Source organism: Atractosteus spatula, chromosome 17 (genome assembly GCF_055471065.1).
Source record: "Atractosteus spatula isolate fAtrSpa1 chromosome 17, fAtrSpa1.hap1, whole genome shotgun sequence".
Classification (NCBI taxonomy): domain Eukaryota; kingdom Metazoa; phylum Chordata; class Actinopteri; order Semionotiformes; family Lepisosteidae; genus Atractosteus; species Atractosteus spatula.
In genome coordinates this window covers 12,700,710-12,719,985 of record NC_142722.1, presented here as the reverse complement: position 1 = coordinate 12,719,985, position 19,276 = coordinate 12,700,710, and the positions used below count along the sequence as shown (strand labels likewise).

General features: G+C 37.6%; 1 protein-coding gene across 1 annotated transcript in view; it reads left to right on the top strand.

Moving 5' to 3' along the window:
- The window catches only part of LOC148819143 (transmembrane protein 132C-like), a 78,354-nt gene extending 61,151 nt beyond the window's left edge, over positions 1-17,203 (top strand). Inside the window, exons 4-8 of the mRNA XM_088935971.1 lie at positions 3,818-4,023; positions 5,370-5,399; positions 8,230-8,503; positions 10,652-10,843; positions 15,495-17,203. Coding sequence (XP_088792097.1) covers positions 3,818-4,023; positions 5,370-5,399; positions 8,230-8,503; positions 10,652-10,843; positions 15,495-16,706 — 1,914 coding nt within the window. The 3' untranslated portion in view covers positions 16,707-17,203. The remainder of the gene's footprint in view (positions 1-3,817; positions 4,024-5,369; positions 5,400-8,229; positions 8,504-10,651; positions 10,844-15,494) is intronic.
- Positions 17,204-19,276: the final 2,073 nt, after the last annotated feature.

Here is a 19,276-nt window from a genome sequence, read left to right as displayed (position 1 = left end):
CTCCAGGAACAGAGTTGGTAACCTTGGTTTTAACTGCATCCCCCCTTTACCAGTCATGTCAACTATGCAAGGGAAAGTTAGAAGTAAGGGGGACCCTAATTGTAGATGTCTGAGGTCAACAATTAAGTAGAGAAATGTATCAAGGTCTATTTAATACTAAAGATACTAAATATCTTCTCCAGGTAATGACTTTCTGATATCTCTAGAAAGCAGTCCACTTAGATGATTGCTGGCTTCAGGCTTCTTTTGTTGGAGCTCCAATCTATATGGGAAAGGATAAAGTCTTAACTGGTACTTGAAAAAGGCTTGTAGTAAGACTCTACAGAGCTTAACTAGCCCTTCACATCTGGTCAGAAAGAATTTACAAAATGGCACGATCAGCCGAAGCATCTATCACTTTCCTCCTCGAAGGTGTTTGAGCAGTAAGTCAGTCTTTCCCATTCAGAAGGTGTCAGACGATGGGAGGTAAGATTGCTTGTTAAGGTAATAACGTAGAGCTTGACTGTGTTAATAACTGAGCAAGCTCAATTTCTTCTTTAAAGAATTCTTCAAAGTACATGTAAAGACAAAGGCTGGGTTTTGATTGAGTTAAAGCCCAATTTTTTTCTTCAAAGAAATCTTCAAGGCATATGTAAGAATTAGTATGATCAGAAATTGAATACTGCAGGAAAAGGAGGTTTCTTCTTTTTAAAACTGCCTTTTTAAGGCACATTTACAGTATGGATTAGTATTAAAAAACATTGTCAGCTCTCAGCTGACCTGCAGTGCATTTTGTAATGTTTAGGATTGAGATTTTCATTAAATCATTGTTCTTGATAAAGAAGTTCATGTGTGATTGTTTTTTTCATATGGATGGCTAATATTTGGGATACGGCCGAAATACACAGGGGTGAATAACTTCTTATAGGACTGCAAAGACTGCTGACTCACATGCCATTCATTATTTAAATGACTGGATTGATCTATTTACTTAATTGGTCAAAATACATTTACTAGGTTTTAATCAGTTTGCAGATAAAACCTCCAGGACTGTAGAACCAATAAGGCAGGATCAATCATTTGCTGGCACATTAAAGGTGGAGTTTGTAAACAGTGGATTATTTGGGGATTCATGTAAAAGAGAAGGAAAGGCTTACTTTATGTGCTTTTTAAATGTACATTAAAATATTTACTTTGGATAATGTGCCTAGCCTATCTCTGAATGCAGTCTAATACCAAAGATGATGAACATATTTACATTGACTTATTTACTGTAGTTCTTCTGTTCCAAATACTGTATGTGCTCCAGAAACAAATCCTAAAATACTGCTTTCCTGTTTCACATTGAATATAAAATAAATCACATGGAAATAGAGTTGTCTGTCCCCTTTCCCCTTGAATCAAGCTACTTTTATGAAGTTTGTCCATTCCAGTTCTTTGTTAAAACACTTTGGTGAGAGAACAATTTAAAGGTGCACATTAGTGAATTACAATAAGGTGCACCATAAGGTGTCAGACTTATTTTTTTATGGTTGGCCAGATTTAAATGTGTTTCATGTGAGCCATACGTACCTTAATGTATCAAAATATCAGACAATTACATACTATTATTTGTAGTGTTTCTCATTTTGGTGTATTGTAAATTCAGTTCTACAACTATTTCTATTGCTCTCTGGAAAGTAGCTACATATTGCTAAACAACCAAACATGTCAGACTTCCTTGTACTTGAGGAAATATATTTTTTACAATTTACGTGACGTACATATTGTTTATTTTTTTCTTCAATATAATATTTACAAAGTCCTTAATAATACTTTTTAATAATCTTCTCTTGAGGTAATACTAAACATCTGGTACAATTTTAATACAACCAATGTTTGTTTGGTTGCTGAGCTTGCTCCAAAATTTGGTGGAAGTGTATGCACTGTACAAGACTTGCACTTTTTGTGCCAAGATATGCCCATCAGGCTCGATCTGCTTTTCTTCCAAAATGTATTTCTTGGTCATGTGGCTGTGTCTGTGGTCCCTTCACAAGTGTGTTTAAATGGCTCCAGCACCTCAAGAAGGCTGATTTAAACAGCAAAAGCTGGAAGGAAATCAGTCAGTATCAACAAGCTAAATCAAGGCATCGTTACCTCAAATGAGGGCTGGAGTGTTTCTCTGAAATGAAAATTTTTGAGCATATGGCTTCCAGTATTTTGTTAGTGAGTCTATATTTGTGAGGATGTTGCCATTTGCCTTGTCCCATCTGTTGTTTGTCTTGTTAGCTGAGGGACTAGGCTTTACCGATTTCAAGGCACTCTCCCACTCATCTTTTTCCTTTGTGGTTGTAAGTAAGTTCTTAGAAGGATCCATGGCAAAGAGGTAAAGCTTTAATAAACCCTTTAATAAAGCAAAGTTTCCATTTTCTCCATCTTCCTTTCCACAGCATTCATATTGCAGACTCAGAACGATGGAGATAAAACTTCCCCAAGGAAGACTGAGATCTGACCAAGAGGTGTCCATGTGTGGGAGTTCATGAACAATGTTACAGCTGAATCATGTGTGAGAGTAGAAGCACTTCAGTTAGCTCACAAGTATCCCGGCTGACTGACAAAAGTAAAATTCCCTCTGTACCCTGCTTTACTCTGGAGCAAGTGGTAGTTGGTTTGGTAAAGAAATACACCCATTTTATTGCTAATGGTCTCAGACATCATGAGGGATCATGTGTTTGTCTCATCATGGAAACAATCTGCCCAAAGGCATGTCCATTTGAAAGGAAAAATAGAATTTCACGTTAAGACATTATGTAGTCTGTGTTACTGCAAAGACCACTTTGAGAAAAAGTTTTAGAAAAATTCTCACACAGTTACATACAGTATGTCTTCTCCTTGACAAGTTTTTCAGACAAAGATAGGCTTTTTTGAGACAATGTAAACCACTGTGAATCATATTAAAATCATATTAAATAGAATAGGCTTCAAAAGCTGAGACTGTGTATGTTAGAATACAGGGTTTCTTTTATCTTTATTTTGTATACTTGTCCTTGTCTGCAGTAGCGCTGAAAGAAGATTTTCCCTGGTATTCACTCAGCCAGTTTGTCAGTTGTTCTCTGTGTGAAGTATTCATTGATGCCCTGTAGAGTAGCAAGGCTGTTGAATGAGGCTGCAATGGACTGCCTGTCAACTACAGGGAATACAGCTTGAATTACTGGCATGGTGTTTTGATCACTTTACATGGCACCTACCACTTATAACACTTATGGACCTTAATATTACACTTCATTTTCAAGGTTGATTCAGTATGATATTGCTATTTCCACTCAGACTGCATTTTCATTTGTATAGTCCTGTCTTTTATTTTGTTATGCCCAGATTGCCAGTCACGTGACCACTGATACCCCATCTAGGACCCAAGTTGACAGCATAGATAAATTAATATTTTTAACTTCAAAGAAAGACAGAAAAAAAGATTTACAATTCTGCCTAAAAGTAAAAATGAACATATGTCCCAATAGGCCTATTTATATGACAGAAACATAATGTGCAAGCATTTCTTCCATCTGTTTCTAGAGAGATCTCTGAGAATTAGTTTCTACATTGCGGTTTTGGCAGAGTGTTTCATACACCCACAGATCATTTTATTAAAATGGTGCTCCTGTTCTAAGTACTGATTTTTTACTTACTCAGCAATTCTGACCTCTATTCATGCTGTTGAGTTAGCAGCAACACTAGCATTCTGAAATGATTCTCACTCCCTTTTAGTACCAGTCCAGTGACTCTGTGTTTTTTCCGTTCTCCTCTCTTAACTCTGTTACTTGGTCATTTTCTTGAGGCTCTGCTTCTCTTCCCGGCTCAGGTGTCTGACAGGTGTGACTATGTCTTTGTGAACGGGAAGGAGATGAGGGGGAAGGTGAGGATTGCAGTGAACTTCTTCTATGGCTACCTCAGCGCCCAGCTGGAAATGACTGTCTGGATCCCACGCCTCCCCCTGCAGATAGAGGTGTCTGACACTGAGCTCAGTCAGATCAAAGGCTGGAGGGTGCCCATCTCCACCAGCAAAAGGTAGGTCAACAGCAGCCCTGAGAAGGGGATATTAAACCTGTCCTTCTATTGTGCTATCCCATGGTCATTCACTTAGTGCTGTAACTCTAGGCCTTTGCCACATAATCAATCCAGAACAAACTCACATACTGCATATGAAAATTATTCTGTTTTAATTCACTCCAGTTCCTCACAGCAGGCATGTTGCATAATGTCTCATTTTCATGGAGCCCCAAGGGAGCATTTACAAAGCACATGGTTGTTTGTTAAGTTATTTGTACACACCTGAGCAGTCTTGCCCGGATCCAGATAAATCCCCAGCTAGAGAGATGGATGAGCCTGAACTTGATTTAGCACACAAACAGCCAGAGGTACAGGAGTGCCCCTAACCCTCACCTGGCTTTTGTTTGCTTGTGCAAAGTGGGCATAAAATTTTACTCACTTGTGAGACACATACATAACCTTAATTATTTTACTAGTTAAGGAATATGTCATATAATAAGCCATAGCCATCATTCTCCCAGTGAGCTCCATTTATAGGGCATTTACTAGAGCACAAGGGTACAACAGAAGTGTCCCACTCAGGATTGTCCAATCATGTCAATCAAGTGGTAAACAGATTTTTTTTTTAAAATGCAATGAAGCTGAAAGATAACAGCAATGATGCTGGTGTGGTCCGATAAGTCATTTATTTATTTTTTACTCAACCCAAAATCTGTTCGTCCAGCCTCTGACCAATGGCCAGGCCATGTATGTACTGTGCTCAGCTAAAATGTGTCGATATTTCTGATATAGACGGCACCAGGAGGCTAGAGAGATGTGCTTCACATCGTCTTGCGAAAAGGATTTTCTTCCTTTGAAACCTGTCTTGTTACTCTATAGGAAAGTATTAGGGAGGAGTGCTGAGCTGAGGATTACAATAAAAAACCGCTACCTGTGCCATATATCACTATGACAGGCTGATATAAGGTGCCATACATCTTGTTCAGTAGTGTGATATAACCCTTTGGCAGCACTAGTATAATTAAGGCAGTTTTTAGGTCTGACATTGTTGTTGAGGCAGTTGTATTCCAACACCTGATCTTGCCAAGTGCCAAGCCATTACCTTTCCTGCTTTGTCCCCAGATAGGATCAGCTTCTCCAGCAGCTCAATTATGAGCTTAATTTGTAATTAGAAAAATTGTCAGCTGATACCAGTGCAACTTTAAAAACATTTCAAATCAAAACTTTTTAAAGAGAAAATACAGTACTTGAAGTACGTACATAACTCTATGTTTTGGATGCTTTTTAAATGCATTCGTTTTGTCTGCTGGGACATTTGGGACAATATAGACAAAGTGACTTGTTTTTTTGTCTTCTCTCAACAGTATTTATCAGGGAATAACAGGCACGACCTTGTAAGTAGCAACAATGCTCTAAGTGACATCAGGCAGTATTTCACAGTGCTCGGTCTGAAATCAGCCAGAGAACATGACAGTAAAATGTGCTGCTTTGGGCTATTACAATTGCAAGTGGGGTGTAGAGACTTGGTTTCTTTTAACAGATTACTAAGTGTTCAAAAATGGATCAAAGCCACAAAGTAAGGAACTGCCAGAATTCTCTTTGCAGTGTAGTGCTTAGTCTTTCCCTGGGTATATTGACCTGATATGTTTTGCAGTTCTTGGAATTAAATTCTTTACTTAAGGGATATGGGAATAAATTATTTTCAGGGTTTATGTCTTGTCATCATTTTTTTCTCTGTAGCAGATTGGATAGACATGGCAATATACAGTAACAGTTTTTCTTTAGAGAGCTAGTTTGAATAAGAAAACAGGAATGCTTTTTTTCATCTTCCTAATGCATATTTTTCTGTCATTTACTTCCATATCCGTGGAAGACATTTAATACTGTAGATTAGTTTGCCCTTCAGTACCACCAGCCCTGTTTTAGGATGCAGAAAGTTTTTAAAATAGACTCTTGCTATTATTTTTGGCTCCTTATGTGACCTTACCGATTTACTTGTAAATAAATGCACATACTCAAAATCCCTAAAGACCTTCAAAAATATTAATCCCAGAAAGGTAAACATAAAAATGAATCCCTTATGAAACTAAATGAACACAGGAAAACATTAATTTTAGATGTGTATTCTGCCACATTTTGTTGAATAAATTGTTGTTTGATTTAAATTGAAATGTCAACGGAATTACTTTTCAAAGACGTCATCTCCTAAAGCTGTTCCCCTGAAACATGCTGCTCACACTGGTTATCCAGCCCCTCTAGGGCCATTTTATACCATCTCATTGCCCCTGGCCAGCTGATCTACTGTTTTATGTGCCCTAGTGTGACCTCTGCTCACTGCTGCTGCAGAGCTCTGGAGTCTTCTCTTTCAGCCAGAGTATATTTTCTTCTCCATTAGTTTTGACTTGATTACCCATTCTGGCAGCAATCAGAAATGTAGATTTTATGCAGCCACACAGAATAGACTGTATTTGTCTGATTAATGTACAGTATATACAGTAAACAGTATCATACATTTCTTATTATACTTTTGGTTATACATTTTGGTAGTAGATTCTTAGTGTAAAAAACACAAAGTCATGTATTAATCAAAATGTGTAGCTTTTTCATTGTTTTCCCTTTACTTTGAAAATACGGTAACGCCAGTCTCGACAATACTGAATCTAGCATGTAGCAGTCAACGCAGACCCCCCCCCCCCTTTCTGTTTCAGTTATCCTCAACCAGATCAGCCTGCTTCATCCTCCTGCCACCCTCTCCAAAGTTGTTATCTGTTTCTGATCCTTGACATCAAAGACCATGTCTCAATATGAGTGCAAAATGAACATATTGGCAAATCCTTCTTTCATCCTGTCAGTACGACCTCAGACCCTCTTCCTTTTTCTTAAGTCTCTTGTTTTTAGATAGAGTTCTAAAAGATTGCGTTTAATTTGAATGTATTGCTTATCCAACAAGCTTTCAAAGGTCCTTCTCAGTGGAATAGGCTTCATTATTTTGAAAATGCACACTGACAGCATTGCACACTGAACTACAATGTCCTTTTGAACTTACAAGCTGTAAATGTCATAATCGTTAGCCCTAGCCTTTTGTGTAGCATGGTCTTTATACAAGTCAGAGCGGTGATATTAACCTTCTCCTGTTTTCCGCTTGAGTAGCTATTCCTCATTAAACTTAATGGGGGCTGTCAATTTAATTTTCTTTCATACCTGGGCTCTCAAATCATAACCATCCTTAAAAAATGATTGATTGACTTTTTAGCTGAAATGCAGTGATTATTTCTGAAAAAGTGTTTCATGGTTTGTAGGATGCATGTCAAAGTCTTTCTACAAGATGTATTTGGGTGGTAATTTAAACTTTTAGCAAAGAACATGTTTTGCCTCTAATGCAGCGATGATGTATCGGCTTAGATGAACAATATTAAGACGAGGCCTGAGAATTTCTTGAGTTGTTAATTTTTTTAGCACAAAAATGTGAATAGCATTAACATAAAGCAAAAATTCTCTTCGGTCTTATTACTTGAAAGCAGTACTACTCACAAAAAAGGAATGATGTTGAAATACTTTAAATTTGTAGTTGCAGTGAATCTATTAATTTCTAACATTATGCTTAAGTCTTATCCACAGTGTCCTTTAGAATATATACTTTATTACAGCAGTTTGTTCTTAACTAAATTTAATCACTTGATTTAGATCAAAGGTGTCTAGCATCCTACAGGGTGCTGTGCTTTCCAGTTTGTGCTCCACCTGAGCCCCCTGCTACTGAATTGCTCTAATTATTTGATTAATTGCATAACTTTAACACTTTTGCTTGTTCCCCATTTTTTTGGTACCCTAGCTTGTATAAATTGTCGGCTGTGAAAGATCATAAGACATAAAGACATAAATCCTAAATGTCATAGTGAGCAAATAATTAGTTTAACTGAATCCTCTGTCTGGCTTGAAAATGAGAAGAATGTCCTTTGGGGACTTTAACTGTGTTGTGTAGGATCTCTTTTCCTGTTTGACAAATGGGCAGAAGAATTTATATATAGACCTATATTAAAAAGAGGATATACTAATCTTGCTCATAAAATGTATATTGCTATTGCTACTATAACCCTCCTCCATCTACTATTACTGCAAAAATGCACATAATACTGCTGCTACGCCAAATAATACCATCAATATTAATAATATTGCTCTGCATTGAAGTCAGAACAACCCAAAGGTGGCATGTGGATTGTGTTGCAGGTCAGCACGGGACAGTGACGATGAAGATGAGGATGACAGGAAAGGAAAGGGCTGCACGCTGCAGTACCAGAATGCCATGGTGCGCGTCTTCACACACTTTGTAGCCGAGCCCACTGATCCAGGAGGTCAGCTGACCTACATGCTGGGCACAGATTGGCAAATGGACATCACGGACCTGGTGAGAGACTTCTTGAAGGTGGAGGATCCTCAGATTGCGAAACTCCAGGATGGGAGGATCCTCATGGGAATGGATGTGGGCATGACCACCATCCAGGTAGGACACAAGGGGAACTAAATTCAGAAGCTCCTGTTGCAAATCCAGTGTTTATTTTTGTGTTGGGTAATCTTATCACTGTGAAAGATGTGGTGACATGTGGCATGGTGCAAGTGGAGGACTGATCTGGCTTTTGAGAGAATCCAAAGAGTATTTGTTTGTGAAGCTCATGCATTTCGAGGTTTAAGCCAGAAGCTACAGTGCCTGCAGCAGAGCAAAAGGGATTAGGCTTTTTTTAGGAAGCAATTGATTTTTACATTTTTAAAATGTTGCTTGCTGCCAAGGCCACAGTAATGTACCTATATCATTTAAAAGGAGTCTTTTGACAGAAGATGTAAGATTTCCCTTGAGGAAAGACAGAAAACCTGTCTTTTCCAGTGAATAGAGTTCTTTCATTTACTTGTCTCTTTTGATTGACTGGAGAAATTGCAGCTCCTTGTTAATACCTGTGTGAGACCCATCTACATCCCAGACAGCATGCAGTCATTCATTTGTCTACCTCGAAGACATAACTTTACCTCTCAGCACATCTGTTCCTGTCTGAATGTTGTTGTTTCATATAACCCCCTCCCGCCTTCAACCAAAAAACAAAAAAAAAACGACAGAAGAAAATAACAGTAATTTATCACTATTAAAAATGGCTTTGGCTCACAATGCCTGTCTTTCTCTCTACCTCTTGCTGTGAGGTTAAAGTATTGACAATTCTCTTAGAGGCCTCTAAAATTTATTTAATAAGAAAATTGTGTATTGATTGACAGGCAAGACTGGGAGCAGTTGTGAGCTGCAGCAGCCAAGTGAAACTCGATCGCATCCCAAATTACACAAATTAAAATCCTATAAAAGAAATAAAGCAAGTGCTGGCAAAAGCCCTCGATTACCTTGTTACATTTTGGAGTACTGTCACTAGGCTCAGAGACCAATAAGACACTTAAATCTGAAAGCATACTTCGTTTTCAGTGTCTGTAAAGTAACTGTGCGTGACAGTGCACATTTCTAAAGACCAGGGGAAATGTGTCTAGTTCGGTGCCTTAGAGATGGAAACGTTCAGTTCAACCACAATGGCAAAGCAATGTGATATTTAATCAGTTATATTTTTTACTGGTTTCACATTTTAAGCTTAAATGAGAGGCATAGATTCTCAGCTATGAATATTACAATGACATTTGAATAATTGTGTTACATTGTGTGTAGACAGCTTTTGCTTTTTATTGTTCAGCTCTGTTCTTCTGAAAGGAAAGCATTTGAATACTGTCTTACATCTGAAATACTTCTGTCAAAGCTAGATCTAAAAAGATGTGTTTGTTTGCCATCTGACCTTTTATTTTCTAAGATGGGTACATTTGTAATTCATGGTCGCTGAGATAAATTGATTTTTTGATTAAAATAAGTTATTATTCTGAGATAATGAATAAATAATTCTCTATTATTGAGACATGGCTTAGGGTAGTTGTTTGCTGGAGCAAATATCCTCATAAATTTAGATTTCTTGACAATCACAATACTTTTGTGAGACTATTTCTGATATTTCTAGGAACTATGAAAATGGCATACATGAGTATTTAGGCTTTTTTCAGACGGAATAGAAAATTGTAAAGTATTGAATGCAGATAATGTACAGCATAGATTATGCGTAATTTGGATGTAAAGTGTTTGTGCGTGTGATTTCTGTGATGTTTATGTGGATAATAGCTGAAAGTATGAGAATTTTCATGTGGAATTGTAGAAATGATGTAGTCTCTGACAATAAAATTGATCAGACTGTTTTTTTAACCATCCACAGTGTTATTTAAGACATTGAAATTTGTTTTTTTTTCCTGAGACGAGTTACAAACAATGTATATGGTGCTACATACTGTAAAGCAAATACCAAAAGGAAACCATTAAAATAGGGTGGAAAAAAAGTAAAAATACCAATATCAACACAAAATCAAAAAGGGAACAGTGATGCAATGAAGTAAAAAACACCCATTGTTTGAAGTGAGGCACTTGAGACATATTTCACTAATAAGCTCTCTACTATTAAATGCATACAATCAAGGTTGACATCATAAATGCAGATTTGTGCTCTTTTTACTTATATGGTTAAATAAAGCATTTTAGAAATAGGTTAACCTTCACTGTTGGCCCACATTGTTTGTTGCTCGGCAGGTGCTGTCCCCTCTGTCAGACTCCATCCTGGCGGAGAAGACAGTGACCGTGCTGGATGACAAGGTGGCCATCACAGAGCTGGGGGTGCAGCTGGTCACAGGGCTCTCCCTCTCCCTCCAGCTCAGTCCAGGAAGTAACAAGGCCATTGTCGCCACGGCAACCACACATGAACTGCTGCACAGCCCCAAACAGGTACACATTGCCCACAGAATCAAAATCTCACAGTTCTTGCGTCCTGTAACTTTTTTTGTTTGAAGGTTATTCCATTGAATAATGAGTTTTATTTGAAACAGTACCACGGATTTCTTTAACTCAAACAAAAAATGTCAACTTTAGTGTCTTTACCAACAAGATGGAATGTCTTTGTTTTTCGGAAGCACAGAGCATGTTCTCACAAGTCAGTAGACGGGGATGAGTGTAAGAAATTGTAAATCATAAGGAGCATCAAACAAATGTTCAGACATACAGTGTCACTACAATTTACAGTTTTTCTTTTTTTCTCTGAAATCCCAATAGTTTAATTTGTTGACAGCAATTTGAAGACTAAAAGTTGCAAGCCAGCAGAAACAATTTTCATTTTATTTTGTTTTTCATTATTTTCTTATCTGAGGATTTTGAAGTAACTGCAGCCCCTAGCAGTACAGTGTATTATCATACTGAAAAAAGACAAATTCTGGTAATAAACACTTACCAAGTGTCTTTCCTGTAGAGTTTTGCTTACTAGATTGTTGTAAGGTAACTGTAACTCAAGAATAAAAAAGCAATTTTACAGGGAAAATAACCTAATTTTGTGTTTTATTGTTGGTGTTTCAGCACCATAATGCCTGGTTTCATTTTATGCATTTTACATAAACTGGTGTGGGAAGGATTAAAATTAAAAATGCATTTTAGCTAACCAAGTGTTGTGAATGACAAAGATCTGTGGGGTTCAGCAAAATTCTCCACTCGTTGATTTTTATACCTCATAATGTGCCACCTGGGACCTTGAGAGATGAAAAAGTAAAAATAATTCTTTCTGGAATATGTACTGTACCCAAAAGCCTGCATTGCTGAATTATTATTATTATACTAGAAATGAATAAAAGTAGTTCTCAAATATTTCACATGGATTACCTCTTTTTTTTTACTGCTTTGCTAACCTGCTTAGTATTAGCTTTCAACGATGAGCTGTACTCTAAAGGAAAGTGTATTCTTAGGGTGGTCGGAATGAAGGGAAAAGTTTAATCTGGAGGATAAGCAGCACAGTGTTGAAGTTCAAAGAAAACAAGATTTTCAGCTTAAGTAACTCATGTTGTTCTTTTTTATGTCTGTGACTGGCACTGGAGGATAGAGTTAAAAGCCCATTTATCTTCACAATCTTCCTGAGAAGAGTGTCCACTATGCAGATAAGTAGGAAATAATTCCTCCCGCTTGTCTCATAACTAGAAGGCCCTGTCGTAGAATGAAGGGTATTGCTTGATGAAGCCCATGGGATTTGTAGAGATGGCATATTAGGGAGTTAACTGTTAAATTACAGGCAGAAAGGCTTAGGGTGCTTGCTTGCTTTTAAATCCTTATTTGCATTAAAATTCCACTGCTAAGAATGTCCTGCTTTTCTGCATTGTTAATATTACGTCTTCTGTGTGTCCAATGGAGAGGCAGATCACTTTGGCACTCTTGATCACTGCTCAGCAGTTTCTGAAATGTCTGCATTCCCTTTGCATCTTGCCCTGGAACCCTGACATGGTTACAAGAATTATTTACAAAAAATAAATGCACTTGACCTTCTTTGCTAAATGTCTGAGCACATCTCTGAATGAGCCTGACATCTCTCTAATACCAAAAGGCCTATTTAAGAAAAAAGATTCCTTCAAAAAAATAGAAATGATTCAACATATTCCTGGAATGGATCTTAAAGAAAAAGTCCACATTTGTGCCTGCTTTATGCTGCGGAAAAATAGTTTTCTGTGTTAAAAAAGCAAAAAGTAGCCAGTTGGAGGTTAATTTCAGTCACTGCTTTCATGGTATGCTGCTGGTCTGAAGTAGGTGAAAGCAGTGAGCATCTCCATAAATTATAGACCTTGATGTTTGGACTCGAATTTCTGCCCTTCACTACTACACTACAAACATAGATCAGACAGAGTCAATATTAGTATTATTTGGTAAAATCTTAATACCTTCTGGAGAACAAATTAATCTTTAAAAAATTATTCTTAAAAGTAGGAAGTGCTCTTCACATTGTCTTTGCTCCTGGATTATTTAGCATGCTTTCCCTGGAATGACCAGGTACTGTATGATGCATCCGTAGTGTAGATTACTGTAGATTCTCTAAAGACAGAAAAAACAATTATTTTTAAGGCTCCTTATATTTTTATTACTAATGAAAAGCTACATGTTCAAAACATCAAATTGAGCTCTTGTATAATGATCAATATGATTAAAAAAATAAAAAATGCCTTTTGACAGTTCGATATGATCAGACATAACTTGTCAGTGCTTTTGAATTAAACATCAGTTTTTGTTATGCACCATGTAGCAAAAACCCCAGAGGAGATGGAGCGGTGTTATGTATGTTGAGAGGCATTAAAAACACAACAATAGCTATCTAATACTCATTTCATTCTTTTTAAACCCTCTCTGTATAATTTTGTTAGAACCAAGGATAGGTATAAAACCTTGTGCAGCATTGTGATGCCCCCTGTTGTTTCAGTTTAAATACACCACTGAGGGTATTGCACCAGCAGATAAACTGGGTTTGTTTTTTCAAAATACAATTGGCCACTGCTGCATTAAATTTTGTGAGTGACGGTACAGTACAGTGACGGTATTGAAAATATACAAATGTGTAAGAGAAAATGGCTGACATGGGAAAATGAGCAGGCAAATGTCTCTTTCTTGCAATATTGCTACTAATTATTATGAAATTTGGGCAGTAATTAAAAATAAACTCTAAACAAAACACAAACATGTGACCAAAAACAGGAGAGGGACATGTTACTGACTGAGAGCTGCATAGCACTGACAACAGAGCCCTCACTGCGCAAACACTGATACTCAGCCAATTAGTATTAACCACAGGGACAAGGAGAGGAATAGCAGAGGCATCGACCTACACTAGGATCAAACATGCAAACATTTAGTGTGTAAACAATTGAGGCTTGTTTTTAACATGACATGATCAATAATCCTACAAACCCTGTTAAACTCAATGATTTTTGTAGTTTACAAATGGTCCTGAGATGGGGTTCACAGGTTTGCCTCTGAAGAGGCCAGTGCGCTGACATCATCATCTTTGCTGAAACAGAAGAGCAGGGTATAGAGTTGTGCACCCTCAGGATGCAACATAGATCAGATTCTAGCTATGTGATGACAGAAAACTTACCATCTACTGGCTTGTAAGTAAAAAGTCATGTTTCAAAACTTATTCTTTATTTCAGAGACAGCTGTCAAAGCTTAGTCTTACCCTTTAAACTGCACTCTCTTTTTTTAATCCATTATTTAAAGAATGTTAAGGAAAGATATAAACAGCTTTCATACCGTCACGTCTAGAAATGGCTTTGAAACAAATATACTGACATAAGAATAATGAAGCAGATACAGAAATGCTGAATAATAGATGTTGCAATGGAGATACAGTAAGTAAACGAAAGAGGTTTTACACTGGTACTTTTAATTGAGATGTCAAAAGAGAGGCTAAGCTGGAAATTTGTGGGAGAAAATGAAGTTTTTATATATACTGAGAATTATTATTAAGTGTTTTTTTCAAGGGGGCACTACTTGAAACAGAGGTTTTGCTGTTCACACTGAGTTTCTGTTTGAAGAGGGAAATGTAGGGATGTACAGCAGACAGCATTTCCAGGGTGGGGACCAGCACAATACAGCACAATACATTAACGAATACCTTTAATTCAAGATGGGGATTTATTTAATCATTATTCGTTCAAAAAGTTCTTTTCAGTATTTATCTCATTCATAAAACATACTGCTGTCCTTAAACATGTTGCCCGTTAAATCAGGTCCTCCAAAAAGTGCTCGCTCTATTGTTCTGTTCTTTTAAAATGCCTCAAAGTGCTGTTTGCTTCTCTAGCAGCATTCTGTCATAAATATCAATGTGTTGAACAGGCAGTCTCTAACCACATATAATAGGACCCTGTGCTGCTTGTGAGTCTTGGATTTAACATCATCCATCCATTTTCTAAGCACTTTAAAACAGGGTTGCCAAAGCCTGTCCCAGCATGCGACTGGCACAACAGACACAGACGCACACATTCACACCAGGGACAGTTTTCCCAGAATCCAATTAACCTGTTAGTATGTCTACTGACTGTGGGAGGAAAGTGGAGCACCCAGTGGAAACCCATATTAACATTCACACTGAAAATGGAGGCCAGGGCCCCAGTGCTGCAAGGCAGCAATCCATAACTACTGTGCCACTGTACTGCCCAGATTTAAAATGACTTAATGTCAAAAAGAATCGTTCTCAGAAATTCAACTCAATTTGTATTTGGTTAAGAGCTTTTTTACTAGTGTAATAGTAGTGATAATCACTTATTGTCATATAATTACTGATTATTGTTATGCAAGTAAAATTAGTGTGTTACCTGTTTTCACTAATGTGCACATCGCATATTGCTAGAAATCAGTTTGTTACTCTGGCTGCTATTTTAGATTCTTTAATATTAAAAATGTGAATATTGCCTGTTGACCACTGCAGTTTCTAATGATGATACCAGAAACTGAGAGTTTATACATTTTATATGTTTTGTTAAATCTTTGAAATGTCTGTACAATCCCATCCTGTAAGAATGAAAGAATGAATGAATCTTTGTTCTCCGTGGTGAATTTGTATTCATTTTCTCAACAGGAAGCAGTGATCAGTGCTTGGATCCAGTTTAGCGATGGCTCAATGGCGCCTCTAGACATCTACAATTCGGGCTACTTTGTCCTCACAGCTGCTTCCCTGAATGAAAAAGTGGTGTCTGTCCAGCAGGACTCTGTGTGGAAGTGGCCCGTAGTTGTCACAGAAGGGGAAGGGCAGGGAGTTCTGGTGAAGGTGGAAATGACCATTTGCGAGCCCTGCCAGAAGTCGAAACGGCGAAGCGTGCTGGCCTCCGGCAGTGGAAGTGTCAGGGTGAAGTTTGGCCAGAATGACAGTGGATCCAAAGCGAGCAGCAGTGACTATGGAGTGGATGGAGAGGAGCTGGAGAACCGTGCCAGCGACCGGCGGCAAAAACCAGCGGTGCAGGATCGTACGGGGATGGACATGCATTATTACGGGAGTTCAATCTCTGACCAGGAGGACAGTCTCCTGAGAAGGATTACTACGACCACCAGGACCACCATAACCAGGACGTCAGATGGTGACAAGCTCTCAGACGATGGTAGCCAACTCCAAAACATTCCCATTGACTTCTCTAACTTCCCTGCACAGGTAGATCTTCCCCGTAACCAGGACATGCAGGACAGTGATCTTGTGCAAACGCCGAGAGGCCTGACCGATTTGGAGATAGGAATGTATGCCTTGCTGGGAGTGTTCTGCCTGGCTATCCTGGTATTCCTCATTAATTGTATCTCATACGCCCTGAAGTACAGACACAAGCAAATTCCCATGGAAGGGCAAGAGACCATGAACCACGCCCACGACTGGGTTTGGCTTGGAAATGAGACAGAGCTACTTGAGAATCCCCCTGGGATGTCCCCACAGCAGGATGAACACACCACCATGATTGACACAGGGGCCAGCTTTGAGGAAGGGAGCCATCTCCTGAATGGTGGGTCGGCTCAGAAAAATGTACAGGGACAAGTGCATCGGTCTGCCGACTCTGGATGTGGTACCAATGGAAAAGACCACAAAAGCGAGTCGTTAAATTCACCCACGACGAAAAGAAAGCGCGTGAAGTTCACAACATTTACTACAATCCCGCCTGATGATGGCTGCCCATCCATTAATCCTATCATCTTGGCCCAGGATGATGACATTAAATGGGTTTGCCAAGACATAGAGCTGGGGGATTCCAAAGAGCTAAGAAACTACATGGAAAGGCTAAATGACAGTGTTTTGAAGGATATTGCATAGCCTCTTTGGTGGACTGTTATTTACTCACCCTTATGCCTTCAGAATAAGGAGGTGGACCTGGCTGTCCTTTTTAAAGTGGTTATACTGAATCTGTAATAGGAGGTGCCTCAGTCTGACAACATGGCAGAACGTTAAATTGTACCTTGTTGCCATGGGAACTGCCAAAGGGCCATTCATCATAACTAAGCAAAGAAGAATACAACATGGATAATATTTGGGGAACTTAAAGAACTGAATATGAGAATCACATTCACGTGATATTAGCCGGCTTCCTTGTTTTATCAATAAGGCATTGCATTATTCTCTCCTAAACACCATTCAACTTGTTTTTATTACTGTTCATGCTGTAGTGAAAATCAAATCTTCAGATTTCCCAACCTTGCAAATTTGTTGACTACAATTACAGTATGTTAAAAATATGCAGATGATGAATTGTAGATTCTAAGAATGTAATATTGTTCAAGTATAAAACTTGTAAATAAAATGCACATAGAATGGTTTGACAATTTATTTTTTACCACATCTTATAGATTGACTTTGGTCCTCGTGCAATTCATAAAAAACACATTTTTACTGTTTCTTGAAACCACATGGAAATAGAAGCGAACTGATTTTCAACATGTAGGTGTTGAAATGCAACAGAAAATATTTTTCTTGGATCCTTTTTTAATGGAAGAATTTTCAGACTAAATAACTTTGTAAATATAACATTTTCTATCCAAAGAAAAAATATATCATTTTATCTCTAACAGTATTTTGTCTGTGTAAGAGTCTATTCCCAGCTGTATTATTATTAGGTCTTTCTTCCTGTCTTTGCAAACAGGAATAATGGGGAAAAAATGAATTAAAATCAGTTGTGACTACAGTATTTTAAGTGAGTCAAAGCTTCACATAGCGATTTACAAATTATTTTAAAATTATTGTATAGTGATACCCTTAGAAAAGCAGTAAATCTGCTTTGAGCTAGTATGTTCTTTAAAAAACTCTCACTACCTCAACATGTACAGTAACCACTTTGGTGTTCTGTAGGGCGTGTAGGTAATAGAAAAAAGCATGAAATGTTTAAAAGGCTAAAGAATTGGAAGACTAACATGATCTTGTAACCAGAAAGGAGGTCAACTGAAAAAAATCCCACAATGCCATTGATATCCTTTTTTGTAGTGGTGCACACATGTAGATCACAGCTCTTCAAGACCTCTCATGTTTTCATTTCCTAATGTCAATGTTAGTTTTTCTCTGCTCGGCTTTAAAAAAAATATACTGATGTTTTTTTTTTTCTGATATATTTATATATTAATGATTTATGTATTTACTGTACTACTCCATTATCATTCATAATACAACACAAGGGAGCACAGACTGTGAACTAATGAACGGAAAATGTTGAATAAAGATTATAAATGAATTCCAAGTAGATCTGGCTGAAAATGCCTTTACAAAGCTGCTCCATTTAAAATGACTTTTGGTGAGAGCACGCAGAGCTCCCTTCACTCTCCTGTGGGGTTAATGAGTAGCTTTTTTTGCTTTGGCTTTTATTTTAATGAAAGAACTGCCACAGTGAGACTGCAGTGTGTCAGGATAATTGACAATTTATTGTCTGACCCATGCCCCAACTTACAAAATGTCCAGTCTTTGACAAAAGCTTAGTACTGAAGTATTTGCAACAGAAGTAAACACCAGCCCTGTTCAGTTGGCTTGCGTTGCAGAATTTAATGAGAAATGGGCTCTGTCCGGTAAATAATAATTAGACACTGAATTGCCAAAATAGCCATCTGTGCAATCCCAATATAGAATTTCCCCTTAAATCAGGCTTTTAATACGGCAACCTAAATAATTAAAGGAAAGGTAATAAAAAGCAACTTTATTTTGAATATTTTTGCCAGTACAAATGAAACCTTTGCCTGTGCTTTCAAGATACAAATGCTTTTTTCTTTAAAAAATACTGTCTTACTGAAGGAAGATTTGATTTTTATTTTGATTATGGTACCACCCATTTCTCTTAAAATAACCTGTTTTGATGTAAGTGAAGAAACTCCAAAAATTAAACTACTGAATTGCAAGTCTAATATTAAATGATTTTTAGGCTGCTAAGAAAGAAACCAATCTAATTAAAGAAATGGGTGTCTTGGGTATTCAAGAGGCACCAAAAGACTGTCATTTGTCTGCCTTAAATGTTTTCTACAGTATATTAGGTGCAGTGACATTATCATGCATTAAAATGTCCATGTTTTGAATAACCTTGTTATGTTGATTGTTCTGGATCTTTTGCTGTTCCAAATTATGCAGAAAGTTCTAGGAAAATCTTCAGATTTTGCTTTCATTTTGAGAACTTTTCTCATAATTTTTCTGTTACTTTGCCAATGTTACAGGCAGGTTCATTGTAGCACCTCTGATTTCCTTTCAGTAGAGTCCTTCTGAGGAATATTGAAACCTAATTGTATCAGTATCAAATACTGAACCAATGTAATTTAATGAAAGTCTGTATCTGATGAACGCTGAGTTCAAAGTAATTACTGGTATCATGAAGTTGAATTAAAAGAAATATCTTCTTCAACAAAGTGAATATTATC